Here is a 27,534-nt window from a genome sequence, read left to right on the forward strand (position 1 = left end):
TTATGGACTCTGGATCACTTTGGGTGGTATTGATATCTTAATGGTATTAGGATTTCATGTGTATACATTTCATTATGGTACTTCTAGTGGTTTCCATGTTAATACCAATGTGTCAACGTGTGTACTTGACTTAATGAAGTCTGAGTGTCTTCCCCTAGTTGAAAAACCCAAGGGACATTTGATGCTGGAAATCTGGTGACCTTCTCTCATTTTCAGGGATTCATTTCCTGGTATTTATTGAGCTGTCCAGCCTTTGGGACGTTCATGTCTCTGCTTTAGTTTTGTTATTTGGAGTTGTGTCCCTGACTCTTGTGTCTGTGGAGGGGCTTGGGCTTCCCAGCCTGGAAGTCACTCTTCAGTCCCTTAAACCCTTTGTGTAACCCTGGGTTCTTCAGGCTTGTTTGCTCACACGAACCCCTAAAATAATTTTGAAAAGCAGTGCCATCCATGTTCTTGAGTTGAAGTCTAGCATTTTTCACCCCAAGGTCAAATATGAAAAGGCATAATTTCTGGAATACAGGAAGTATGCACATCATTTCCAGTGGATCCTGGGTGGTCCGGTATTTGACTTGGCATCCTGCTCCTAGAACATGCAGCCCCTGCCTGGGGCCTGCTTCTGCCAACCCCATCCTGACCTGCATGCCCATCTTGCCGGGCTTTGAGCATCGAGGTTTCGCTCTGACTAGGTTGTTAAAATTGTTAGTACACACTCAAGCAAAACAAGTGTACAACTTGAAAGTTCTTAACCATAAGTGACATTTAATGAGGATGCCTCTCGATGAAATGGGGCTTTAAAAAGACTCGTTGGTGTTTCCACAGACTAGTATTCCTCACTGTTCGGATGCGACAGGCTCACCCTTAGTCCTGCTCCTGGGTTCTGTTTTATGGATATGAGTGCTGGAACCCAGATCATGTGTAAGTAGGCTGTACAGAAGCAGTCTTGTTGTAGCACTGCACTCAGATTTAAAACTTATTTCCAAGTTATACCAAAAATTGCAAACCGATGTTTATCAACTGGACTCCAATTCCATCCTCCTTGAGTTTCACGAGAAGCTAAATCTGGGCACCTGTGCGCCTGCAGAAGGGCTAGAATAGCCGTTGCATTCAGAAAGGCTTGGGAAAACCTTCAGTATACGCTTGCCAACATCATGTTTTGAAAGTATTTTATTTTAAAAAGAATACAACATCAGAAAGTTGTGTAAAACAGATGTGTAGATTAATGAATTACTATAGAGTAAACACCCTGTAATCAACATCTGTGTCAGAGGTCAGGACCTCGCCAGCCCCTAATTCCCTCCATGCTTTGCCTGGGACCAAGCACCATTCTGGCTTGTGTGGGACTCACTCCTGCACCTTTCTCCCTAAACACCCGGTTTACACGTGCCTCTAGGATAATACTTGTGTCCTTTAATTTCTCTTTTCTGAAAGGTCCCTTTTGGTCTCCTTCCCTTTGCAGTTTAATTGTTGAGAGTCCTCTCAGATACCTGTACTGGCTCGGGTCCCTAGATTCCTGACCATAGCGGGTCCCTTGGCTGGACTTGAGTTGAGTGCTTGTCTGTGGCATGGTTTAAGGTGTTATTCTGCCCTCCACTTCCTGTGAATTGGTAGTTGGGTCTGGGGGTTTGAGGGGTGCAGGTTTGATGGTAATGTGTTCACTTGGCAAGCCTGCCTCCCAGGAGGGGCTGCTGTCCTTCCTGTAGGCAGTGATGGGCACCTGTCATCCACTCCCTCTTTGCTGCTGGCAGCAGCTAGTCAGAGGTGTAGCCAGCACTCCACATGCAGCGTTTTCATCAAAGCCTGCTGTCACTGCCCGAGAGCTGTTCTCAATGTCCAAAAATCCTGACTGCAGAAGATGGTGGCATGTTTTATGAGGTCAGAATCTTTCTTTGTAAGCATATTGCCAACCAGCATTTCTTTGGATCTTCAAGTTATTTAAAAACACTTGTTCTCTCATTTGATCATAGAAATGCCCCTTAGTGTGTACATGTGCATTGAAACATCAGTATTCACGTCAAGATCACTGAGCTGTACGTGGTATGATTTGTGCAGTTTCCTGCACACGGGTTATGCTCAGTCAAAAGTGGTAAAAAACAGAAATCACAGCTGTGAGGTGACAGGGTCAGCCCAGGCCCACCTGCAGATGTGGTGCCTCGTGGTCAGAGCCTGCGTCCCCCAGCTCACCTTCCACCGGAGCCGCCCTCCTGCCTGCATCTGCATGTCCTTGGTGATGTGGTCCTTGGTGGTGGGCAGGATGTGGACGCACTGGGGCATCTCTGCCCATGGAAGCTCCTGGTACCTTCCTCATCAGTCTGGATTCCATGGGCCACTCTTGAAAAGCCCCCATGGGGTTCCTGGCATGGATTTGCTCTTGGAGTTGGTTCCCAGTTGGGTCGGTGTCCTTCCACAAGGCCCACACTTGAGCCATGTCCTGCCAGGAAAGGTGGTGTTGGTTCTGTGTGATGTGCAAGAGGCATCAAGGGACTTGGTGACCCCAGGAGGGCCGCACGTGCTCCTGAGTGCCTCGAAGGGCGGTGTCCCCTGCAGCGCTCAACCAGGAGGCGAGAGCCATGTGATTGGAGCAGTCTTAGGAATGAACTGGACACAGACGAGCTGGGGTTTTTACCTGACATTTCTGTTTGTGGATTATTCCGTAAAACTTTTGATTTGCATTCTTTTAAAATTTTGATCTTAAAATTCCTTAATTTCTATCCTGAAATTTTGACGTTTGGTGCACAATGAGGAATGTCTCCTTGTTGCATTTTATATTTCTGTTAAGTTTTGGCTTATGATTAAATTTAGATTTTTTTTTAGTGACTTTGTGAGATAAATTGATGAATTATTTTTTGTCACAGCAGGAAGGGTAATAACAGGGACATGAAAACTTTCTGGCTAGTCTTTGAGGGTTTTAAAATTATCATCTTTTTTCCTCATGCAAGTGATTTTAAAATCACTTTGCATTTTAAAGTCCTTAAAAGGGTGACGTTTTCGTGGAGACATGAGGATGACTGCTGCAAGAACTGTGACTGCTCTGTGGGTGCAGTCCTGCCACCGTTGCTGCTGCCCTGAATTGTCACATCTCTTCCTGCTTGAGGTGACAGAGTGGGGCTAGTGCCCTCGTTCTCCATTTCTCCTGAGTGTGACCTGGTCTCACTTATGACTGCTGCAAGAACTGTGACTGCTCTGTGGGTGCAGTCCTGCCACCGTTGCTGCTGCCCTGGATTGTCACATCTCTTCCTGCTTGAGGTGACAGAGTGGGGCTAGTGCCCTCGTTCTCCATTTCTCCTGAGTGTGACCTGGTCTCACTTATGTTGGAACTGATGGGGCTCTCAGTAGACATTGGTCGAGGTCCACCTGTGTGTAGACAGAAAGCACATAAAGAACTCTAACATTTAAAGCTTTTCTCAGAGTATTTTCTTTTAGATGTCTAATCTGATAAATATTTCAGCAAATCAAAAGAAGTATTCAAGTAGGTAGATCAGGAACTCTGTTTCAGCAATACCAGGGGTGGTAGGAATTGTGTGTGTGATGCTCAGCGAGGGACGCAGAGTATGGATGTGTGTGGGTTTAGTAGAAGTGGCACTGTCATTTTAGTCTCCATGACGAGAGTATCCTGATACACTGCGTTACCGCTAAACTCTGAGTTTTCCATGTTTTAGATTAAATAGGATTGCGAATCAGGTGGCCATTCAACGGAAGAAGCAGTTCGTGGAGCGAGCTCACAGCTACTGGCTACTCAAGAGGCTGTCTAGGAACGGTGCTCCCCTGCTGCGGCGGCTCCAGTCCAGCCTGCAGTCCCAGAGAAACACACAGCAGGTACGTGGCCCGTACCCTCCGCGACTGCTCACTGACACTGACCAGACACACCACCTCCAGGACAGGGTGCCTGGGTCAGGCTGGGCCCTGTGATCTTTGTCCTCAGGCCCGGCTTGTCCAGCCCGAGGATCACATGAGGAGGTACGAGTGCCCTGAGCTGTCAGCCTGTGGTTGTGCAGGTGATTCGTCCATCTGCACCGCCCAGTGGGGTGACTGCTCTGTGCCTGGTGCTTTGCCAACTTGGGGACCAGGGGTGCCAGGGAAGTTGTGAGCCTGTGACCACACAGGCATCCCGTTGGGGACAGAAGAGGGGAGGCTGATGAGAGCCTGGGCCCAACAGCTGGGCTCTGTGAGCTGGGCCTGGAGTTTGGGTTTTGGAGACATTGTGCAAGGAGTGATGTATGTGAAGGGCCTTGCTCTGAAGGCTGGTTTAGTGTTGACCACAGGACATGGGTAGGGGTCCAGAGAGCTGAGAGAGGGAGTGGGAGTCTTCTTTTACAAAAGCACAAACCCAAACAAACTCTTACGTCTTAGCAGTTAATTTGGGTTTAAAGAACCATCTGATACTGTAAAACAGTTTTGGAAAGCAGGGCTTAGAAATGAAAGAATTGGCTGCTGTCAGATGTCACGAGAGTAAACAAAAATAGTTCATCAGTGCATTGCTCCACAGATGTGGCCGGTCCTTTGGTAAGGGTGCGTCCACAGTTGCTGCTGCCTCGGGCTGAGGTTGGGAGGTGCGGCAGAGCGCAGTCTCGTAGAAACCCTTTGCTGTCCTTTCCACTGCAGTCCCGGGTGTGAGATAGGGTGGCCACACTCTCTACAGAGTGCTGGTCCCCGGCCGATAGAAGCTTGGGTCTGTAGAGTTTGTAGACGGGTCGCTGTGGGCCACGGCACCTGTGTTGTCTCAAGCGCTCTGCTGCTGTTCTCGTCCCCTGCGAAGATGGCTCAGTTCTACCACGCGGCGCTGCTGTGGTGTGCTCCTTGGTAGTTACGGAGGCTGCTCTGAGCCTGGGACTGACTGCTCCTTGGAGTGCTTTCTGCTTCCAGGAGGTTACTGATTTGTGAGTCTGGTTTTGGTGGTGGAGTCCTTAGTTCCCTGACAGGGGCTTTGGGTGGGACCTTGTCATCACCGCAGGCTGTGCTGGCCGTGGAGAAGGGGCTTCTGTGTGCCCTCCCCAAGGCTGCTCCCCTCTGCTGCCTCCACGGGGCCGACGCAGACGCATCTGCTCAGGGGGATTGTGACTACTGGGAGGCTGCTCAGGTTTGTAAGTCCGTCCCTTACTGAGCAAGAACCCTTAAATTGCCAGGCTTTATTTTGAAGTGCCTGGCACAGAGTAGTGGCTTAAGAAAGTATTTTCTGTTTGTCGAAGGAGTCAACCATGTTTTTCATTCTGTTGTGCTGAGAAACATTGCTCCACGTCTGTTCTTATACCACAACCCTGTGGGGACTCCCCACACAGCCACAGGCCTCCCGGAGACGTGGAGTTATGAGCAGCGGAGTGAAGTGGGAAGATTGGGGTGCTGGCAGGATTGAGGCTGTAGAATTCACCCCAGTGATGGTGAAGAGATGGGAAGGAGTGTTTGGATGCAAGGAAGTTGAGAATTCAGACCTTGGATCTTGTCTGGGGCTGGAAGGAACTCTCCGCATAAGCCATGGGGTGAACCACAAAGGAACAGAGTCAACAGATTCCATGTAAAACAAAATGCTGACGTGGCTGTGCGGGCTGGGGGTGGGAGGCACATCACCCTTAGCCCGCACAGGAGCTCGGAAACAAAGGGCTCAGGGCTGGATGGAGCGAGGCGGAGGGGAGAAGAGGGTCATGCCTGCAAACACTGAGCAGACCCTGGCCCGGGGCCTCCCTCTGTGACCGCCTCTCCACCATCGCCCTAAGAGCCACCAGGAGCATGGTGGTTTTCACGTCATGTCATGTCACACACAAAATCAGTTTGTAAAGAGGAGAGCATTGACCATGGGACAACTAGAAGGGAGGGGCTAGCTGTCCTGGCAGAGGACCAGGGCTCTGTAAAGATGTTTGGGAAGGAGTCAAAGGAGCTGCATTGATTTGAGCCCATAACACTGAAAACAGTTGCTGCTGAATGCCTCTAGCTCTGCTGCTGGGTGGACAGGGGAGTCCGGAGGGAGAGACTTGGGCTTGCAGAAATGGCTGGAGAAGGCTCACTCTGTGCTTGGAGGTCCTCCCGCCTGCTCAGAGCCATGGGGCTGGTGTGGGAGTGTGAGAGCTGGTGGTGCCGGTGGTGCCCACAGTGCCTGCTGCTCCTGTGTCATGAGCAGGGCGGGGGTAGAGCTGAAGGGCCCCACTCAGACTGTGATGCCACGTTGTGCCAGTGAGGGTTGGTTTTTCTGGGGTATGTCTAAAACCTAAGGTTGCACGTGGCATGGTTAAGGCTGGGTGTGGTTTAACGATTTGAAGCTTGAGAAGTACCTGATGCTGTGACTTGATGCACCTGTATTCCTTCTCTCCTGCTCCTGACCTTCCTGTGGGGCGGGCAGGTGCCTCAGGAGAGGCTCTCCGGTGCCGCAGCAGGGTCAAGGATGGCCGCCTTCTCAGTGGTCTGCCCTGGCTATGTGTTCAGGGTCCCTGCAGGTACTGGCCTGGTGGAAAGGAGGTACCTTTCTGAGGGCCTTTGTACTGGCATGTGCAGTGAGTAGGAGCTGCGGGTGTGCACTGGGGGAGGAGGAGCTCGAGGTGACTGCTTAGATTTAGGTTGAGTGGTAGTTTGTCATCAGTGCACGCTCGGCGGTGTTTGCAGGCCTGACCGACTGCCTCTTTGTTAATCCTGCCCCCTGCCCCCATCCTCTCCTGCTCTCTGTGAGCACGTCCACCAGCTTTTATGGTGTCTGTCCTCAGAGCAGTGCTGGGTGGTATTGCCCACACATGGGGCCTCTGCCCCCTCTTGCTGGTGGCACAGGAGCCCAGCAGCTGGCAGGGCTAGAACCTCTGCCCTTGGGGTCTTAGGCCCTTGGTCGTGGCCCAGGACTTGAGTGGACTTGTCAGGAGCCTCTACCCTGTGGAGCTGGCCTGTGCCTCATCACTGGACTGGCCTGTCTCGCAGCACAGGTGGTTTTAATGGGAGGGGCTTCTGGTCGTCGTCTGCCCATCCCCCCGCACGGAATCCCCTGCAGTGTGTGTTTGGAACTGAAATGCTGCGGGGCATGGTGTTTCTTCTGGCAACAAGTAACTTCACTTCTACCCTACTTCATGGAGTCTTCCTGGACTGATTATTACGTAGGAAATAAAGACCACTTCAGAGCAGAGTGAGGAAACTTGGGAACTTTGGTGTAGACGAGGCTGCGCCTGTCACAGGCCCCTCCGTTGGGAAGCCATTGTTTGCAGGGGCTGCTGTCCCCACTCTGCTGGGCAACGCCCTGGTTGCTGCCGGACATGTTTTCGTTAAAACCAGGTCAGCAGGCAAGCCAGCATGTTTTACTCACCAGCAAATATTCAGTAAAGAGCTTGTTGGGAATTACGAGGTTTCTTGGTTCGAATCACCAGGCCAAACATCCTTTTGGGTCATGTTTCCATAAGTGTCTTATTTCAGACTAATGGACAAGATGATTTTGAGACGCTCTTGGGGAATTTGGATTTCTAAATCCATCTTTATGCGTGTTTACTGGCTTTGTTTATGTAGGTATTATTGTTAACCTTGGTTTAATGACTGAGCATTTTCAGTAACATTAAGGTAAATGCAGCCATTTGTTCCGCGGTGGCTGCTGGAGCCGCCTCACAGTGGAGGTGGGAGGTGCCTGCAGGACACGGCTCCTCCTGGGCCCTCCGTGAGCTCGTGCCATCCCTCTCGGCACCTCCTGTGCCTTCTCTGCTCTTTGTGTGGACAGTGAAGCTTCCTTGCAGCCTCTCTGCCTTCAGACCTAAGTCCTTTAGAACGTGCACCTGCAACATGGGCCATGGACAGTGCCAGGTGGTGTGGCTGATGGGATTTTCCTAAGGATCGAATCTCTGTGCTGTAGCTTGGTGGTGGTGGTCGTGGGGCAGCTGAGAGACAGAGCAGTCCAGAGAGAGGGAGTGGAGGGTTCACAAGCATGGAGTATGTTCCAGAAGCTGATGGCAGCCGCTGTCATGAGGCCATGTGTGTCTCGGGGAGGTTGTCCTTCGGCAGTGCGGAAGGATGGCACTCACTTCCTCCCTTAATGAGACAGGGTCAGGGTGTCCCACTGCAGGTGGTTGTGCAGGTGGCAGGTGGTGTCCCTGCCCTGTCCCTTCTCCACTGGGCAGAGGGTGGGGCCTTTAGCCAGGGGTGGGCATTAGCTTTGGGTGGTGACTGCTGTGGACATGTTTGTGGACCAGAGGTCCTGGCCTGGGTTGACCTTGGGGCAGTGTGAGTGTGAGGCCTGGCGGCTGCTCAGGAACATGGGGGGCAGAATGGGCTGGGGTCTGCCTGGATGAGATGCAGGAAGTGCCGAGGACTGGTGGTGACTGGTCATGCAGGAATGCCTTTGGTTGAAATTTCCTGCGGATTGGCCAAAATGCTGACCCTGTGCTGAGGAGGGCTTCGGCCATCCTGTTGAGGCTTCCGTGAGGTTGCCATGGGCGTGTCTCCCCCATTATGTGGCATGTGGCTCTCCTGTTTCTTCTGGTGTGACTCTTCTATGCACTTGGTTTGAGGATGCCTTCTGCAAAGGTTTCTGTGACGACTTTGGGGGTAGCATAGGTGGGCCGTGGTGCCTTATCCTGCTCAGAGAGCTGTGGGCAGTGCCGCGGTGCGCTATGTGGGCAGGTCTGTGGGGACAAGGCAGGGACAGGGCTGAGGGTCCTCGGTCCTCCTGCTTCAGCCTCAGCCTGCTCTCCCACCACCTTCCTTGTCATAGTTGTTGCAATCCTGTGTTCTTATTTTGATCTCTCTGGGGTGGAAAAGGGCTGGTCTTGGGTGAGGCTAGTGGCAGGTACTGTCTGGCACACCATCTTGCTCCATCGGGAGTAGGTGCTGCTGATCGGTGCTTGAGAGTGCACCTGGTCTTAGGTGCCAGCAGTGAGGCCATGGTGGGACCAACACGCTGAGCCCCTGAAGCCCCCCCCACACCCTGTCATGAACCAGAATGGTCTCAGCTTGATGTGTCTATGCACCTGGTTTCTTCCTGGCTGCTGCCTCCGTGCCCAGCCCTCCTGGAGGTCAACGCAAGGCCCCGCTGTACCCGGGCAACCGCTGACTCCTGCTCCTCCTGCTAGGCCAGTGCCCTTTGGGAGCCTTTCTGGGTCCTGTGAAGGCCCGGCTCCCTCCTGCTTGTGGAGACCTCTTCGTACTTCGGAGGGTGGAGGACATGCACTGGTGTTGGCTTCCGCCTTGGTTGGCCCTTCGTCCCTCCATCACGGCGTTGTCATGGGGGGTCCAGTGAGGGTTGGTCCCATGTCCTGGCTAGGACAGGCCTGCAGGACCCCATGTTGCTGATGGCCTCAACGTGCACAGACTTACGGGGTCTCTCGCCTGTGTCAGCGTCTGGGCCCTTTGCAGGCACAACCGCTTGTATGACTGACGGAAGCTTTGAATTCACTTTCTCAGAGAGAAAACGACGAGGAAGTGAAGGCCGCCAAGGAGAAGCTCAAGTACTGGCAGCGGCTGCGGCATGACCTGGAGCGCGCCCGCCTGCTGATAGAGCTGCTGCGCAAGCGCGAGAAGCTCAAGCGCGAGCAGGTGTGGCTCAGGGCTTTACGGCTGACCCCACCGCAGGACGGTCCCTTGAGCACCCTGGGGGCATTGAGGACCCCTGTTGGTCTCACGGGAAATGCCCTGTGGTTGGAAACGCCCTGGAGCGGCTCTCAGAGGGCTCGGCTGCCCTCATGCACCTGTGGTACCTGCCCAGCTGCCCTGTCCACCCTCTGTGCTGTTGTCCCCATCCCCCAGCACATCGGCCCCACGTTAGCACCTCACTGAAGCTGGGCCAGGCAATTGTCTGCCCTGGATTGCAGGGCATTTATGGAGGGCGGCCTTGGCCTCTGCCTGGAGGAAGCTTGGGGGCCGGAAGGAGGGGCTGCCTCTTGGGCAGGGTGGCAGCTGGGCACAGGGTGTGTGGGCCCCACGTGGGAGGCTTTGCGATAGGGCTTGAAGCACACACTTCTGTGTGGCTGTGGGATGTACTGGAACTGAGCTTGGCGAGTTGGGGGCACGCTTGTTTGGCTCCCTAGGGCTAAAGCTCGGTCCTGTTGTCTCCAGGTGAAGGTGGAGCAGATCGCCATGGAGCTGCGGCTGACCCCGCTGACAGTGCTGCTGCGCTCAGTCCTGGACCAGTTGCAGGAGAAGGACCCTGCGAAGATATTCGCCCAGCCTGTGAGTCTGAAGGAGGTGGGTACTGGCGGCTGCTCGCCTTCTAATCCTGGTGTGACTGGATTGCGCTGCTGCCTGAGTAGCAAACGAACTAGGTAGAGTCCATTTACTTATATTCTTAGTCCCCATTTTTGTTTAGTTATTTTTTATTACAAATTGTTACATTTCACTGTAAAATACTGAAAGTACAGGCCAGAGTCCCCACAGAGCCCTCAGCAACTGGTGGTGTCTCTGCCTGACCAGCGTACCTGCGAACATGCTCTTAGATAAAGGAACTGGAGTCCGCAGGTCCCTGTAAGGATTTGAGTTTATATACCTTGTTGGCCTCAGGGCTGTCACTGGTTAGCTATGTGAAAATAGTCTGTACTGTGTGTGTGTGTGTGTGTGTGTGTGTGCGCGCGCGTGTGTGTGTGCATCTGTTAAGTATGACAGGTTTATTGGCTGTATATTGGAATAATAAGTATAGAAAAATTAAGAATCTTTTTTAGTTTGTAAATGATTATTTTTCCTCCCTAAAATTAGGTACCAGATTATTTGGATCACATTAAACATCCCATGGACTTTGCCACAATGAGGAAACGGTTAGAAGCTCAAGGGTATAAAAACCTCCATGAGTTTGAGGAGGATTTTGATCTCATTGTAGATAACTGCATGAAGTACAATGCCAAGGACACCGTGTTTTATAGAGCCGCAGTGAGGCTGCGCGATCAGGGCGGTGTTGTTCTGAGGCAGGCCCGGCGTGAGGTGGACAGCATCGGCTTGGAAGAGGCCTCGGGGATGCACTTGCCCGAGCGGCCCATGGCGACCCCTCGGCGGCCTTTCTCCTGGGAAGACGGTAAGAACTGTGCCGAGGAAGAGATGAGGGAATGCTCTTCCCACCAGACTCTTTCCTGTTCTGGGATGTCAGCACAGTCCAGGAGAAATAGAACACGAACCACACACATAATTTTAAATTTTCCGATAGTCTTATTAAAAAAACTCAAAAGAAATAGGTGAAATTTATTTTAATAATATATTTTATTTAACTTAATATATTTAAAGTATTAAGATTTCAACATTTGATCAACATAAAAATTACTAAGGGGGTATGTATTGTTTTTATTCTCTCTGCTACCTGGTGTTTTCCTCTGTCTTTGTAGGGCTCTTGTGTGTTTCTCTCTTGTATTTCATGCTCTCAGCACATCTCCCTGTGGACCAGCCACATTTCGGGGTCCACTGGAGAGACACACGTGGCCAGTGGCTCTGTATGGGGCTGCCCAGGCCCAGAGGACACAGATTGAGGAAGCAGTATAGTTGGGATTTGCACTCAGAGTGGGCCTTGTTCACTTCTGCGGATGTCCTGCAGCTAGAGGCAGGCTGTTGGCAACTGTGTTTCAGAGTTCAACACTGAAACTCTCATTGGCTTATTAGCTTCTGACCCTTCAACTTTGTGGTTTGTACGTGGTGCAGAAAGGGCCTCAGGAGCAGTGTGCGACTGCCCTCGTGGGCTGCAGCCTGAGCCTGTCCCCACGTGCCCACCCCCACACACGCCCGCCCTCTTCACACGTCTCACCCGTCCTTGGGAGCCTGGCATGCCTCTTGCTGCACCCTGCCTTGTCATCATCCATCGTGTGGTGTGACCTGTCCAGATGTGTTGGTGGAGCACCTCAAAGCATGGTTTTCTTGAACTTAAAACTGTTAGTAGCAGTTGCAGGGTGTCCGATTCATTTATTCAGAGGTCTTGGCTTCCCCTCTCTCCTGGTAAATTGTTGGCTAGTGCAAGACTGTCCTGAGTGTGGTGCAGCCTGACTTCTCCCTCCCCCTGTGTCCCGCTGGTCATGGGGTGTGGCCAGTGAGCCACTGTGTCTCCCAACTCTCCCCTGCTCTTCCCTCCCTCGTGCAGCATCCCGGCAGCGCAGAGCTCCCTGCTTCTCCCTGGGGCTCCGTACTGCTATCATCTGTGCCCAACGCAGAGGGACTGTCTCCTTTCAATGCTCAGGCATCTGCTAGGGTGAGCAGGATAGGTTGTGTTCTTTTTTAAAGAGTGGGAATATATTTGTGTTTTTTGTCCAGTTTTAAGAGTAACGCATTTTGTAGAAAGTTGGAAATATAAATGAGTGCAAGCTCAGTACCCAGTGCTGACAGCTCTCAGCAAATTTGGGTGGCGCTTTCATTCCTAACTTTGTTCCCGGGCCAGCTAAATCAGAGCCACCCTATTCTGAAAGATGCCCAGGGGAGCCGAGTACAGCTGGGGCTGAGAGCCACTGTCTAGAGTGAGCCTCAGGCCTTCCCGTGCTCTTCCCTTTCCTAGAATGTTTTTCCCCAGCCTCTGTGGAGCACTGGAAGGAGCCCCTCCCCAAGCCTGCCCTGTCTGACTTGGACCCCTCAGAGGCCCACCACGCCAGTGCCTGGCTCCGAGGGTGGCATCGCCTTCCAGCTCTTAGAAATGGAAAGGCCTCCATAACACCTGGTTCTGTTTCTCCTGAGCAGCCTGGACAGTCGCCTCCCCCTAAGGGCCTGTTTCCCCTGGTCTCTGTGGTCCTCCAACACCTACCTCTCGTGTCTCTGCCACCGTGTGACCTCTGTGAATGGAAAGGGCTTGGGGGCTTTCAGAAATTGGCCATGCAGGCTGTTAAATAAATTTCTACACCCAGGTTTTTTGTTAAGGAGAAAATTAAAGGCGAAGGTTCCAATTTATTTCGTCCTCAGTATTTGGTGGGGGGCAGGTGAGCCAGTGGACCACGGTGTTGCTCGCTATGGGTGCACCTGCTGTTCTGTGGCCAGCCCCAAGCACACCCAATGCCACTCCCCTGCTCTCGTCCCCGAGACCTCTGTCGTGGCACAGACGTCACAGGCGGAGAAGCTGTTCGTCCTCTGTTTAAAAAAGAATCAGATGTGGCAAGGCTTTTTTCTTTGGGCTTTCGCATGGCATTTTTGTTGATAAGAACATTTTTGAGGCGTCAATGATGTTTTGTTAGAAGTGGTGACATGGATACAAGTCATGGGCCCTTCTGTTTTAGGGGTTTTTATTTATTACCTTATGCCAGTGCCTTATCCATTTCATAAGCGAGATAGATGCTTTTGATGAAATGTTTGTTTCTGGAGGAAGGTGAATTCATTTGTTTCAGGACAGTCTTGCTTTATTTTTTGTCTTCTCTCTGCCTTTCTTTTGCTCCTGGTTTTATGTTCGGATAGTTCTAAAGAGCTGTCTTTTCTCGGCCATGTCTCACTAACTGAAGGTAATTTGTGCTTTATAAATTTTAGTGTTCTATTGAAATTGCTAGGGATTTCTGCAGTAAAAATGCCTGATATTCAGAATCATCTGTGAATTTTGCAGCCCAGTTTTAATAAAGCCACACAACAATCTACATCTGAAGACTATAGCTAAGACAAGATTCACAGTGTGCAACCAGCCCTAAGTTAGCACATTTACAAGTCATCAGTGCAGGTCCATGCTGAGTGTTGCCTGGTCGGTGGGGTGTGCGCACCTGTCCCCTGGTCTTTGTCTTGCACACTCACTCGGACAGTTAGGCTGTCCTCACAGGAGGGTCGTGTTCCAGGAGGGGTTGTTGCAGGTGTCATCTGGATGCTGCTCCTGCACTGTCCCCGCTGTACCACTGGTCAGCTGTGGGAGTAGAAATTCTCCTTCAGGAGCATCCTGGTGCTTCCCCGTGGCAGTGACACCTTTGTGGCTGTAGAGTGCGTGGGTGTGGGGGGGTGTCTGTGCCTCAGTGCCAGACAGCCACACCTGGGGCCAGGTGGTTTAAAAAATGGTTGGGACCAGCGAAGTGTTCTCAGGAGGTGCACAGGGACGTGAGTCTAATGGTGTGTGTGTTTTGGTTCAGTGGACAGGTTGCTGGACCCAGCCAGCAGAGCCCACCTGGGCCTGGAGGAGCAGCTGCGGGAGCTGCTGGACAAGCTCGACCTCACCTGCTCAATGAAGTCCAGTGGCTCGCGGAGTAAACGAGCAAAACTGCTGAAAAGGGAAATCGCTCTCCTTCGAAACAAGCTCAGCCAGCAGCACAGCCAGCCCCCAGCAGCGGGCTCAGGTACTGGAAGCTTCGAAGAGGACGCTGCTCCGCTGGGGCTGGAGACGGGAGACGAAGGTGAGCTCACTGTGCGCGAGGGCTCTCGCCATTGGCCCGCTTTTCAGGGCAAGGCTTAGGCACGGGTCTGAGGGTCAGCCATAGAGATGCTCAGCAGTCACACAAAGCCCTGCCACTTGATACTGCCATTGGGTTTTTGTTTCCTTTTAAAAAGACATTATAGTTTATGCCGTTTGTGTTGTAGTTTGGCACTAAAATAGTTTACAAAATTTAGGCCATAGAATAAGATATTCTTCCTCAAGTTGGGCCTGAAAACCTATTTAAAAAGAGTGGTTTAAATCTTACACTGTGTTGAAGAGTAAAACTGGCTGGCTTATGTGACAAGAATGAGAAATACTTTTCTTGTGTTTTGTAAGTTGAGTGAGAGCCATTTAATTATGCACTAGATTGTCAGATGCAGCTTTTTGAAAGTACTGTTTAGAAAACTTTTCTCTCTTAAATGCTCCCCACAATGTTGTAAAGGGTGGGAATGTGCTTCAGGTGCCTGGTGACAGAGGCGAACCCTGGATTGCTGTGAGGGCCTCAGCCCTGCAGACTGCAGTGCTAAGCAGATGACAGCTTGTCTGAGCAGCAGAAGAATGTCTGGGGACAGAGCTAGACAGCAAGGATGTTTTTATGTGTAGGAAACAGATATAGGAGAATAAACCCATCCATCCAACAGGCAAACTAGTGAAAATGAGTAATGTGAAAATCAGAGGTAGCGAGAGGGTAATTACGAGGAGTAATGCTTGTATCCGTCTAGGTTGGGGGGCAGGGAGGTAGTCAAAGGGGCACGTCCTATGTTTGGTGAAAGGGAACTTCATGTGAAAATTTAGAACTAAATTGAGCATGGAAAAGTTGGTAGAAAGTCAGCCTTACTCTTTTTTGCCCTCTCCTTTTCTAATTAAAGTCAACACATTTCAGTTATATGAAACTGAAAGCAGCGTAAGACCCATTGCTGCCACAACTGTTCGCAGTTTGGTTTATAATCCTCTTGAGCTTTCCTGCATATCCAGATAAGAATAGCAAGAATATTAAAACAGTACGCACACATGATCGCTCTACAGTTTGCTTTTTTACAAAGACTCTCATCTGTTGTGGACATTGGGGTCCCTAAGTGCAGCCCTCGTCGTTCCTCATCGTGTGACGCTCAGAGTTTTCGTGTAGGTTCGGCCGCCCTGTAGATCAGCGGTCAGCGATGACACCCTCCTAATCTGTCTGCATTCCTCGCAGCTTTCCACGTGTGGCTGTCCTCTTCATCGTGTTGTCGCTTTATGCAACCAGCAGAAACTAGAACTAGTGCCACTGAGTTCTTTTCTCTCAGAAAATCACCTCCTGTGCATGCCACTAGGGAGTTTTATGCCTCCTTTTCCTCACTCATTTTGTACCTCTTTCTGTTTCAGTTTTATGATTCCTTTATTTGGGTTACCCCATAGCATAACATCCAGACTCTGGAACTTCTCTTTTGGGTGTAAGAATGTAGTAGGTCCACAGAATGGAGGCTTTATTCTTGAGTGTGAACACATGTTTGCTTTCTGTTCTCTAAAGAGCCTTTTTATCATCAGCACATAACGTTTTCCTCTGCCTTTGGGAGGCCTTGTGCATTTTTTTCTGAGGAGCATCTGCTCATAGGAATCTTTGACAGCCAGCCCTACCTGGGACCCTGGGCTACCTGCCTTAGGTGCCTCAGTGGGTCCAGGATGGCACCATGGCCTGGTTCCCGTGGTCTTAGCTTTCATTCAGCCTGTCACAGGGCTGTCTTTGCCACGAACGGTTGTTGGGCCCATGGGTTCTCCTTGAGCCAACCTGAAAAGAGTGAGGTGGGAAGAGCTCTGTCAGCAGGCCAGTGCACCGTCGTCACAGGGGCTCGTCTTTGTGAGTCTCATTTCTTAGACAGTCCCGGCCTCTTCACCGCGGAGCAGAAAGCTGCCTTCTCGGTTCTTTCATCAGAGCCTTCCTCCACCGGCAGCAGCCTCACAGGGCTGAGGACATCCTGCAGTCAGCCGCGGGGCCTCCCTCAGTGAGGGTGGTTCCTCAGGCCCCTCACGCTTAGCAGGAGCGAGCAGATCTCCTTGGAAGATCCTGCCTGTTGCTTCATAGCTCTGGGGTCATTTTAAAGAAAGGACACCCACTGTGAAGTCTGAGATGCGGGTTCCTGCTGTTGCCTGTGGATTATTAATCCTGTTGTTTAAAATGACTAAATTCATGAGAAGGCCATTTTCCTTCTAGCTGATGGGAAAGCTGGATAGAGAAAAAATAGCCTGAAAGTCCATCTGAGGGGAAGCAGGGGGTTGTGGGTGTGCCCCCCTGGCAGGAGAGATTGGAGGCCCCAGAAGCGCAGCTGCGGGACAGGGAGATGACATAATGCTGGTGAAGACAGCAGAAACACTTTGTGTGTTAGCATAGAAGTGTGGGTTCGTGATACTTAGATGGGACGGAAACCAAGAATCAGACATTTAAAGAATACTTTGGCCTCTGTGTTTTTCTTAAATATAACTGCAGTATTAACACACCTAAAAAGGTAATAATTCCTTAATGTCAAATACATAGTTTCACTTACATGGTAATTTAACAGTAATCATGTAAGATATATTGTTTCTATTTGAGAAAAGCTAGACAGGGATAACTTAATGTCTGGAGGAGGGAGGCACCTCCTGAGCGGGTGTGGGTCGTCAGTGGCCCGGCACCTCTGCACGTCCTCCCGCTGGCTCTGTTGACGTGGGCCTGGGCTGCTTTTGTCGGGTTGGCTTCATAGATAGTATTGAGCGTAAGCTGGTGGGGCAGCATTCCAGGTGGAACGTGGTAACACAGACTGCCGAGGGCCGCTTGCTGAGCCTTCGGGGGCAGGTTTGTGGCTTCGAGGTGTCGGTCTTCACCTTCATGCTCAGTTTGGTTCCTGGTGACTAGTTGGGTGCAGAATAATGAAGGCAGGTGGCTTTGGGAGGAGAAATCTGCAGCATGTCCAGAGGGCCCACTTCAGTGCAGCGTCAGAGACCCACACGTACCTAGCACCAGGGTCCTCCTGCTGTGTGCACGCCATGCTGGAGTGTGGGAACAGTGCACGGAGCATTGCTCTCAGGGTGGGAGAGGAGGCGGGCACAAGGCAGTGTTAGTGTAGCTGCCATTCATAGGTGAAAAATGTCCCCATACTTATATTGTGAATTTTCAGAGCTTTTTGTGGCTTTGTTTGTGAGAGCATTTGATTGGGATAGTTGATGGCCGGGTGTGTAAAATATTATAGAACTTTTTTTGCAGATTTAACTGGATCTTTTATGTTTCCTAGAGTGGCTAGTTTAGATTAGACATCTCATGTGAAACCTATTTATGTGAATCATTTTGCTATTTTGTGTGTGTGGTAAGTTCCAGTGAGTAGAATTTTAGGATATTGCTTTATATTTACAAAGCCTGAGACTCTTAACATTTGGGTCATGTAGATTTTATTCTAGAAGTTAATTGAGCATTTCTCACATGCAGTTAAATAACAACATGTAATTGTTATCAGCCAATGAGCTTTTTAAAATAATTTTCATACTTTTGTGTATTAACTTATAGTAAATTTCCACTCAAGGGACCTAATTGGGCCTGCTCTGTGAGGGGCACCAGGCAGCACTGGGGGTGTGGCCGACTGGGATGATATTGGTTGGGTGGGCAGCCATGAGTTCACTCCTCACCCCTGTGAGGCACAGGTGCTGCTGTTTTCTCATTCTACAGATGAGGAGACTGAGGCATAGATAGGCTCAGTGGCCCGTGTGGGTCCAATGGCTGGTGGAGGTGGGTTTGCACTTGGATGTCTGAGCAGCCTCTGCTTGACCTCTCTCCTCCCTTGTCCACCTGGTAAAGGCTGCAGGAGCTCATCCTGTGTACTGTGTGTGGCAGCTGGGACCTCTCTGGGCCTGCCCACAGAGCTGACTGCAGAGCTGGTGGTGGGCACGCAGAGCAGGTCCGAGAGTGCGGGGGGTGGGGGGGGAAATGGCGACTGTGGTGGAGGAATGCCTTGTGTGCAGGGTGTAGGGGCAGGGGTTTGTCCACCTTGCGGGGCTGCTGTCCAGGCAGGAGTGGGTTGCTCTGAGGGTTGAGTGAGACATGGGGGGCGGTTTGAAGTGCTTCTCAGACAGCCATGGTGAGGGTGGACTGGAGAGAGGGGAGGGCCTCAGTCGGCAGTGGCTGGAGCCCCAGACCAGGAGGAGGCTCCTCAGGCTCCATCTGTGCTGGCACAGTGCTGCTGCGTCCACCAGGGTTAAGGCGGGGTGACTGCAGGCCTTCGCCCTAGAGAGGCTGTAGGGATTATAGCGAGCAGTTTCAGTGTCATGGTCAGGACCTGATGTAAGGGCCTGAGGGAGTGGCCAGGGGAGGAGAGGAAGGCGGGAAGTAGAAAGGAGTGTCGCTACACGAGAGCAGGCGGTGCATACACCGCAGGCCTGTGCCCCAGACGCAGCAGCCGCAGAGGCTGCGGGAGGAAGGTGGCCTGTGTGGGTGTGAGGCGTGGCAGAGGGTTGCATTTACCAGCAGAAAGCTTCTGCGCAGCCCTTAATTCTCATCCAGTCCCTTGTGGTTTGTAAATATTATTTTCTTAAGTGTGTTAGCGACTTTAAACAGAGTGGGTGGGAGGGATTTTGTTGCTGATGTGCTTTAACCTGTCAGTGTGATTCAGGATTCAGTATTTCCACTTTATGGACGTTACAATCTCCAGATCCAGGTAATTTTCCCTTGTGACATCAGTTTTATGCACTAGATAGGTTTGTGTTTCCTATCTAAAACTTTTTTATAAAAGGCCTTTTTTAAAAAAAGCCTTTTTGTTAAAGAAACACCTTGCTCTGTGGTGTTTGAATGACTCTAACTTGCTTTCACAAGCTTTGAGGGGCAGGTCCCACCTTGCTTTGCTGCTCTTTAAAGTGAGGGAGAACTTTTTTGGAACTGTTCTCTAAGTATTCACTCTGAGTTAATTGAATGGCTCAGAGACATAGGTGAATCTTCTAAGTTGAGCAGTGTTTTGTTTTCAGAATGGCTTTTTGGACTTAAAATGTTAACCACACATATTTCAAATGGTTTTTGGGAAGTTTGCAGTTTCATAAAATAAAAACTACACCTAGTGATGATATATACTTTTAGGATCACTTACGTTGTTGCCCCTGGTTTTGTGTCACACAGCCAGTAGCCAAAATCAGTCCTGCTGGGGAAACCCTATGGTTTAGCCCAGCGTGAGTCACCTTGTGCCAACAGATCATCCTTCCAGGGCGGAACCATGTCATTTTCAAACTACTCGTTTTTGTGTTGGTAATTTTTGAAAACCTTATTTAAGAGGTTAAAAGAGTTTTCTTCCAAAGACTGTTTTTATTTTTAAAGTCAGATTAAAAATAAAGCTTCCAGGACACCATTTGGGAATACGGCACAGACTTCTGTGTGCTCCGAGGGGAGGGGAATTTTTCCCCTTGTTTTCTTGAGAATCATTCACAGCCACCCACCACTCCCTGTTTTTTGGTATCAGCTTAGAAAATGCTGGTCAGAAATCAGGTTTAATATGTGTTTCCTTTTGTTTGCTAATCTTGGGCCAGTATAGAACTCTGGAATGCCAGTTTAAGGTCCCCTTAGTTATGTGAAATGTCTTTTCCTCCTCAAGGTAAGTGAATTGTTGATTGTAGAAATTGTCGTGAACTTGAATGGTGTATTTAGTATTATATTAGCATATGTGAAATAATCTTTCACCGTTTTTTTTAGAAAGTAACTTTGTGCACCTGGGCCCTGGATGTAGGGCACCAGGCCCCCAGGCTTTGGCGATAGGGAAGCACGTGGTGTGACCGAGGCCCCGGGCCCTCACTGCTTAGCAGACAGTTCTGTGTGATGCTTTGTTTCCTTAATTGAGTTAGTATTTTGGTGGACTTCACATTTATAGTAAATTTTATAATAGACTTTATAACCTTCACTTTTCAAAAATCACTTTATTTATAATTTTTTCAGGAGATAAATCTCCCCCTAAACTTGAACCATCAGATGCTTTACCTCTTCCTTCAGACTCGGAGACTAACTCAGAACCACCAACCCTCAACCCAGTAGAGCTCCACCCAGAGCAGAGTAAACCATTCAAAAGAGTCACATTTGGTAATGAATTACATAGCACTTGCACTCAGAGCGCACTGCTAAGCGGACACCCTCCAGAGCCCACCCTCGCCAGTAGTGGCGATGTGCCGGCGGCGGCGGCCTCCGCAGTGGCGGAGCCTTCAAGCGATGTAAACAGACGCACTTCTGTTCTCTTCTGCAAATCGAAAAGTGTAAGCCCCCCAAAGTCTGCCAAGAACACTGAAACCCAGCCAACTTCTCCTCAGCTAGGGACCAAAACCTTTTTGTCTGTAGTCCTTCCGAGGTTGGAGACTCTTCTGCAGCCAAGGAAAAGGTCGCGGAGCACATGTGGAGACTCTGAGGTGGAGGAGGAGTCCCCGGGAAAGCGCCTGGACACAGGTAAATGCCACGGGCAGCCGGCGAGCCAGCGCCGATCGTGCTCCTGCAGGGAGCTCTTAGCCTAACTGTCTAAGGTGCTGAGCTTTTGCTTTTCCAGTGTTCTCTTACTTTCCAGAGAAGATGATGGGAATGAAGAGGGGTTTTCTTTCAGAAACCCTAAATCGTAGCTCTGAGGTTGGCGCCCTTGTTTGGGTGGCCACGCAGTCTCTCGGCGGCTCTGCAGCGGCCCCAGCAAGGCTTTTGCCGAAGCTGCGTGCTGTGGGTCCTGCTCTTCCTTGGCCATCATCCATCCTCTTCCTCTGATTGTTTTAATATCAAGAGCGATTGGAGACGTAGTTTGTAGTGGATGGTGTTGGACGTGGTGTGCACTTCTGGGTGCGCCGTGCCTGTGAGGCCACGTCTGGCACTTGCCAGAGTTCCACCTGCATCCCTCAGTGGGGTCTCCTGAAGTCCCTGCAAGCCCCGGGCTCCAGACTTGGACCTGGGTCCTCCCATCCTGAAGAACCTTGTCCCCTGGGCCCTCCAAAAGGATCGGTCCGTATGCTAAGAGCAGCACTTTGCACAGTCGGTTTAAAGAACATTTTAACATTTTCTCACTTTTATGCAGCTTTGTCAGCACATGTACAGTAAATGATTATTGCCTCCTGAAGTAGCACTTGGAAGTGTTTTTGATGTACTGCTAAGCATTTATAACTTAAATCCGTCCCCTAGGTCCACCACGCCCACAGCACATGTGCGGGGTCCCCGCTGTGCTGGGCATACGTGGTGCTGCCTCTGCTCTCGCAGCCTCTGCTGCTAACCCCTCAGGTGGAGGGAAGGCCCAGGAATTTTGTGTCCTTAGAAAGGTGTGACTGTCATCGGTTCGTCCTCCCAGTGATGGCTGCACCTCTGGGAGGTGCTGGGTTAGGTCTTCATTGTTTGCTCCCCGCGGGTGTGTGTGTAACGTGCTTGTCCTGTTTCTGTCCCGAGTCAGAGCTTGGTTTCTGGCTGTCGTCTGTCCGTCTGTTACACCTGGACGAGGAGAAGTGTGTTTTCCTCTGGCCCTGCTAGTGCTTGGGTGGTTTCTTAGGCATTTCGGCAGTGAGGAGGTGGGGCTGCGGCAGTTGTGCTCTTATTGCCAGGAGCCGCGGACACTGGGTCCTGGGTCCTGGAGCCTCACCAGGTCGGCTTGAAACGTTAGGTGCGTGAAGGAGACCGAATTCCACTGGGTCTTTACAACAAAGTGCTTTTCCTGCCATTGCCAGCAAATAGATCATGCTTTTTTGTTGTCAAAGTAATTTCTTACCAATTTAATTTTAGCATGTAGGAAAATTTTGCACATATAATTAATTTTACAGAAATTTCCTACCCTTGTCCTTTCACTTTGATGGATTGATATTAAATTGGCATTTAAAAATAATTTGATAAAACTTTTTTTGTTTCTAAGTAACATGAAGCTCTTTCAATGTTTCAAAAGATATAGATATCTTTCTAATCCAAAGTTAGTGAAAGATTCTCTCACCTTGTTTTTGAAGCTCACTGAGGAGCCCTGATGGTTGTGAATGGTGAGTCGGCACACCTGTGTTCTGGGTACGGGCAGATGGCTCAGTGTGGGTCAGGTGCCTGGGTGCCAGGCCCTGGCCAACATGTGCCCCCCTGGCTTTGGGTATCCACTCCTCACACAGACCGTGAGGCTTGGGTGACATCCTGTTTCCTCAGAGTTTCATACCTGTTGGTAGAGAGGCCCGACTGCACAGCCGGTGTCCGAGGCAGTCTCCCAGCTCTGGGGCACCTTGCTTGGCAGCTTCCCCCAGGTGCCCTCATCTGACCAGTGGATGTGGTGTTACCAGCTGGTGGCCGTGGCTCCACGCAGTCCCAAGACTTGCTCATCAAATGTCCCTCATAAAGAATAACGTGTCCCCCTGCATTCCACTTCCCTGCATTTGAGTGGGGTCGTCACAGGTTTTCAGTGGTAACAATGAGTCTTAAAGCAGCTCACTACAGATGTGTAATAAGCATGGTCCGCAGGGTGCGTTTCTGGAAGAATGTTTGTACCTTTTGATCCTGACTGAAATGGAGGTTTTTGCTTTCTTATTCCAGAATGGCAGTAGATTTCAGTGGATGCATGATGAATTCCTAAGCACTCTCCTGAGCAGCCCGGGAGCCTTAGTAGCGCTAAGATCAGACCCTCAGGAGCACGAGGCGTCTGCTGCTGCGTCCGCTCAGGCCAGGGCGGGGGCCAGGCGTGGTCTGAATGTTGCCAATCCCACCATCCATTCTGGCTTCGCCTTCGCCTGAACCTTCTGGTGCTCTCTGCACACCTGGAATTTCTTGCTCCAAGCTGCAGTTCTTCGCAGTCTGAGGACTTGAAGTATTTGGAACCTTCTAATTTTTTCCAAAGATTCATCTGTGTGCTCTGAACTTACAGGGAGTTCTCTGGTCTTCTCCAGTGCACTGCAAGATCCTGAGTTAGCTTGAGAACAGATTGGCTTGTTCTGAGACTGCTCACCTGTGGGCTGCTTGTGCCACTGTCGCATGCCTGTGGGCTGGGCGTGTGTGCATTAGGCCTCGCAGCGGCTCAAAGTGTCGTGACTCTGCTCTCATGGATGTCACGGCTCTGGAGCTGGCCCTGTCTCATAGCTTCCCCTTCTGTGACTGCTCATTTATTTTCAACAATGAACCATCAGGCCAGAACGTGTGTGTCACTTGCCTCTTCTTCTGAGACTCCTGCTGCGAGATTGTCCTCGTGCACGGGGCGGGGTGTGTGTTAGCGAGTGGGGGGTGTCTTTAGAGTCCTTGACTATCCAGGGCAGAGGCTAATCTGTTCCTGACCTTTCTGTCCAACTAAATGGCTTTTCCACTGTTTTCCAGGTTCTCACTTTCACTGCTAATGTGCTGGGTAGTTCACTCTTTGGACCCTAACTATTTTCTCTTACCTCGACTGGGACTGGAGCTCTGCTAAGCGGCCATCCCGCAACAGAGGGATCACTGCACCCTTGCATTTTACACATTCTTGTGGACACGTTGGAATCGTCAGTTCAGCCATCCTCTAGACAAAAACACACACACCAGCCCACGGAGGAGACCTCTGCCCCCACCCAGCCCACCCCTCCGTAAGTCGGAGCCCGGCAGTGGGAGGGCGCTGCGCACGCACCCCAGCGCTCTCCTCAGTAAGCTGGCAGACGTTTCATCGGCCTCTGGCCTTCCCTCTGGATAGTCGTGAGGATACAGAGGAGGGCCAGGTGCTGTGGCCAGAGAACCTGCTGTACCACAGACGACGTAGTTGGACATTCTGACCCCCCAGTGGTTCTGCTTAGGACGGCCGTGTCTGCAGCGCGGCTGTCACAGGGTGGGGTGTTTGAAGGAACTTGGCTCACAGCCCTGTCTGAACTTGGGGCCTGGATAGCCTCTCCTCACTTGGTTGTCAGCGTCGTTTTTATTTCTCTGTTTTCTACCTGATTTTCCTTCTGCTTTTACTTCTCTTTGCTTTTTTTCCTCCTGATAATCCCCGGTGGATTATTGAGTGGTGTTAACTTCCGTCTGTATTGGTCCCTGTGCCAAATGCTTGCTGCGACCAGTGGAGAAGTCCTGCCCAGGGGCACAGGCACCCGCACTGCAGGGCCTCTCGTACAGCGTCTGGGCTGATCTTGGGCCATCCCAGGTGTCTTTGTGGAGCTGGCCTCAGCAAGAGCAGGGTGGTGGTTGGGATCTTGTCGTTTTCTGTTTTTATTGAAAGACTGGAAAATGAAGCAAAAATGCAGTCATTTTGGCAATGGTTGAAGTAAAAACGTGTCAGCAGAGACGCCAGGCTCCCACCCTGCCCTGTGGTCTACCGAAGGCTGGGTTGCTCTCTGGCTGGGACTTGTGCTCACCCCACTCACTCGGGTCGTTCCTGTGAGCAAGGGGAGCCGAGGGGCGGGCAGGGCTCACGTCCCACACCATGAGGGTGAGCATGCACAGTGTCCTGCCCTCAGGTGCATCCCGGCGGTCATGGGGGGCCAGGGTGGAAGATGGGGAGCCCAGCTCATCCTGCCAGCTGCCGCTTAGCAGGGCCTGGGGTTCTTGCCTGGCTGCAGCCCAGAGTGTGGTTGGCGTCCACACAGATGTCACACTCACAGGCCTCGGCCTCCCCACGTGGACCACCTGGGCCTTTTCACTGCCTGTAGCATGAGCTGTTCAGAGAGTTGGGTCCCAGGCACAGTTGACTAGCTGTCTCAGGTGGCCTTTTGGGGACCCACTCCTTAGGCAGCACTGGATGTGCTGTGGGAAGGCCCAGTGTAGGGGGATGCTGTGGTCATGAGTGCGGCAGGGGCCACTTTTGGGCTCTGCTGCGGTAGCACCATAGCGCCATCTCCTTTGTGGGCAAAGGAGGAGTGTGTGTTCTGTGTTGAGTCTTTGTGTTGTCCCCAGGAAGCCACCGTAAAGGCCAGGTAACAGGAGGGATGCCCTCCTGGGAGCGGTGAATGTTGGGAGCTCTTTCCCAGGAGCTGTCTTGTCTCTTCTCACAGCTACTGGCTTTGCTTGTAGCATTTAAAAATCACCTCATGCTGTGATAGTTGCTGAAGTCCCCAGCTGTATACATGATGTGGAGGCCTGGGCACTGCGTGAGTGCCTGCTGTTTGGATATACCCTGTGGGCCAGGTGCCCATCTCTGTTCTCCCTGTTTTGGGCCTCCCCAGAGGCTGGCAGGGGACTCCAGAACCTTCTGGACTGAGTGTCCTTTCAGGTCCTTGCAGGGTCACTGAGGGCAGGCGTCCTGGTGAGCTCTGCCAGCCTCAGTGCTGTGAGAACGTCCTGCCCGCTGAGCCTGTAGCTGGCAGGAAGGGTCTGCACAGGGTGCACATTTACAGAGGCCGCAGGGGAGGGAGAGGGGTGGTGGTGAGGGTCTGCACCTTGCTGCCTCATCTCGGCTCTGTGGTCTCTCCAGGCAGTGGCCATGGGGCCTTTCCAAGCCTGATCCAAGATCTCTCTGCAGTGGAGCCTCCTGGGACGTGTCCAGGCTTGGAATCCCTTCAGGGTCTGGTCTGGCCATGCGGAAAGCTGGCCTGGAGCCCTGCTCTTACTGGCGGGTATCTTGCTTCTCACCGTTGGCCTTTCCTGGAATGTCCCCTTGTCAGAGAGGCCTGTGGCCACCCTTCATGCTGTCCCTGCTGGGCTTCAGGCTGGGCATGGTGGCTCCTGCTTTTCATGCTGCCTGTTGGAAGATGTGATCTCAGTCCTGTTGGGTTTGTCCGTGATGCCTGCCACTTCGTGGGTGCTCAGCAAGACTCTGAGGTGGCACCTGGAAACCTTTGCATGTGAATGATTTGTCACCCTGGGGTCTCTCATTACATGCTCAGGAAAAACAAGAGGCCTTTGATCATTCTCTTTCTCAGAATTAAGGGTCTTCCCCTAAGTTTAATTTTTTTCCCTTAAAGTGTCAGTTAGGGCCCGGCTTCGCAGTGCTGTTCTAACACAGTGGGTGGTGCTGGCCTTGGTGAGTTCCCGTGGGCGGCTGTGCTTTGTGTTGGGGGCTGTGGGCACTGGGTCCCTTCTCGGCTGTGTGAGCTCCTGCCAGTGCTGCCGTGATCAGGTGTGTGGACCCTTGGGCTGGCTGTGGCCAGGCTGGTCGTTGTCTTGCCTCTGCTGCCCGCTACCTCCTTGGGCCCTGTGTTGGGTCAGGCTGTGGCCGTAGCTTGGTCTCCTTCATTTCTCATTTGAGGTCCCTCCAGGTGCCCCCAGTGGACCTGGCACAGGTAGGGAGACTCACTGATCACTTTCCTAGAAAAGCATCCTCTTTCGGGCCCATTCCGTGTCTCCTCAGCCCGAAAGGGCTTTTACTTTGTGCCTCGGATGGCTTGGGATGCACCCTGGTGCAGGGAGGCGAAGTCCCTCAAGGCTTTGCTGTGGTGTCTGGATGTCAGTGCTTCGGGTTTGCACTTGGGCCTCAGCCCCATGCATGCACACATGAGCGGCTTACTTGGTGTCTGGCTCTGTGGCTGAGTGTCCTCAGCACTGCATTGTGAGCGAGTGGCTTGTGGTTGTTGGGCTGCGTGTAGGGACCTGACTGGGCCCCATTGATGCCCTGGCCCCGCTCGCTCAAGACCGTCTGGACTTGTCAGCAGACCCCGTGGTTGGGCCTGTGCGGCTCGGCCGTAGCAGAGGGCGCTGGGCTCCATCTGTCTGCCGCCTGTCCTAGTTGGGTGGGCCGTCTCTGACTTCCTGATTCAGGTCAGTGTGGAGGTCTCTGCTCCCCTGGGATCCTTGACGGCTAGGATGACTCTTCAGGGTTTGTGTGTGTGGATCTGATCCTATCTCCTAACCTGTTGTCATCCCTGTGGGTGGGATGCTACTGCCAGGCTCCATGGTGGTGGCTCAGCTGTTTTAAGGGCTCGCTTTTTTCAAGATTGTCCTGCAGATTCCTTCAAATGTCCAGATGTCAAAAATGAGTGTAATACCTCTGACTAGCTACACTGACTGCTTCTATATTAATTAGATTTAAATTAAAAATACTATGTTTCTCTTAAAGCTCATGGTAAGTTTTAAGTGCAACAGAAATGGAGTGGGAGGACCAGCCATTTAGCTCAGTCGGTTAGAACGCAATGTCACAGCACTAGGGATTGGATCCTCCTGCCTGCCAGCCACCAAAAAAAAAAAAAAAAAAACAGGCGAGACATCCTGTGAACTTACTTAAGGGAAGTGTGTGGCCGGGATCCTGGGAGCAGCAGACCTGCCCGGTCTCTGTGTGTTCATTTCTTGGCTGCTGTTAGTGTTGAAAAAAATACAGGAAGGTGTTAAAAGCAGATGGAAAACTCTGTACCTGGGCATTTGCTCCACAGAATTTCTAAAGAAATGCTCTGTTTACGAATTCACACACTTTGGGAGATTTTTAAATTAACTTTTTAAGAGCGAGATAAGTGGGAAAATGGGATTCTTTTTTAGAAAAAAA

At 51.3% G+C, this 27,534-nt stretch overlaps 1 protein-coding gene across 3 annotated transcripts in view; it reads left to right on the top strand.

Moving 5' to 3' along the window:
- BRD1 (bromodomain containing 1) overlaps nucleotides 1-27,534 on the top strand; it is a 47,878-nt gene that overhangs the window by 14,220 nt on the left and 6,124 nt on the right. For 2 of the 3 annotated variants that reach the window (XM_008568959.1, XM_008568960.1), the window contains exons 2-7: nucleotides 3,657-3,813; nucleotides 9,349-9,480; nucleotides 10,000-10,128; nucleotides 10,633-10,945; nucleotides 13,935-14,195; nucleotides 20,523-20,627. In XM_008568959.1, coding sequence (XP_008567181.1) covers nucleotides 3,657-3,813; nucleotides 9,349-9,480; nucleotides 10,000-10,128; nucleotides 10,633-10,945; nucleotides 13,935-14,195; nucleotides 20,523-20,627 — 1,097 coding nt within the window. Of the gene's footprint in view, nucleotides 1-3,656; nucleotides 3,814-9,348; nucleotides 9,481-9,999; nucleotides 10,129-10,632; nucleotides 10,946-13,934; nucleotides 14,196-20,129; nucleotides 20,628-27,534 lie in introns of all 3 variants that reach the window. The other variant, XM_008568958.1, reaches the window with a different exon arrangement.

The sequence above is a fragment of the Galeopterus variegatus genome, unplaced genomic scaffold, assembly GCF_000696425.1.
Source record: "Galeopterus variegatus unplaced genomic scaffold, G_variegatus-3.0.2 Scaffold454, whole genome shotgun sequence".
Taxonomy (NCBI): Eukaryota; Metazoa; Chordata; class Mammalia; order Dermoptera; family Cynocephalidae; genus Galeopterus; species Galeopterus variegatus.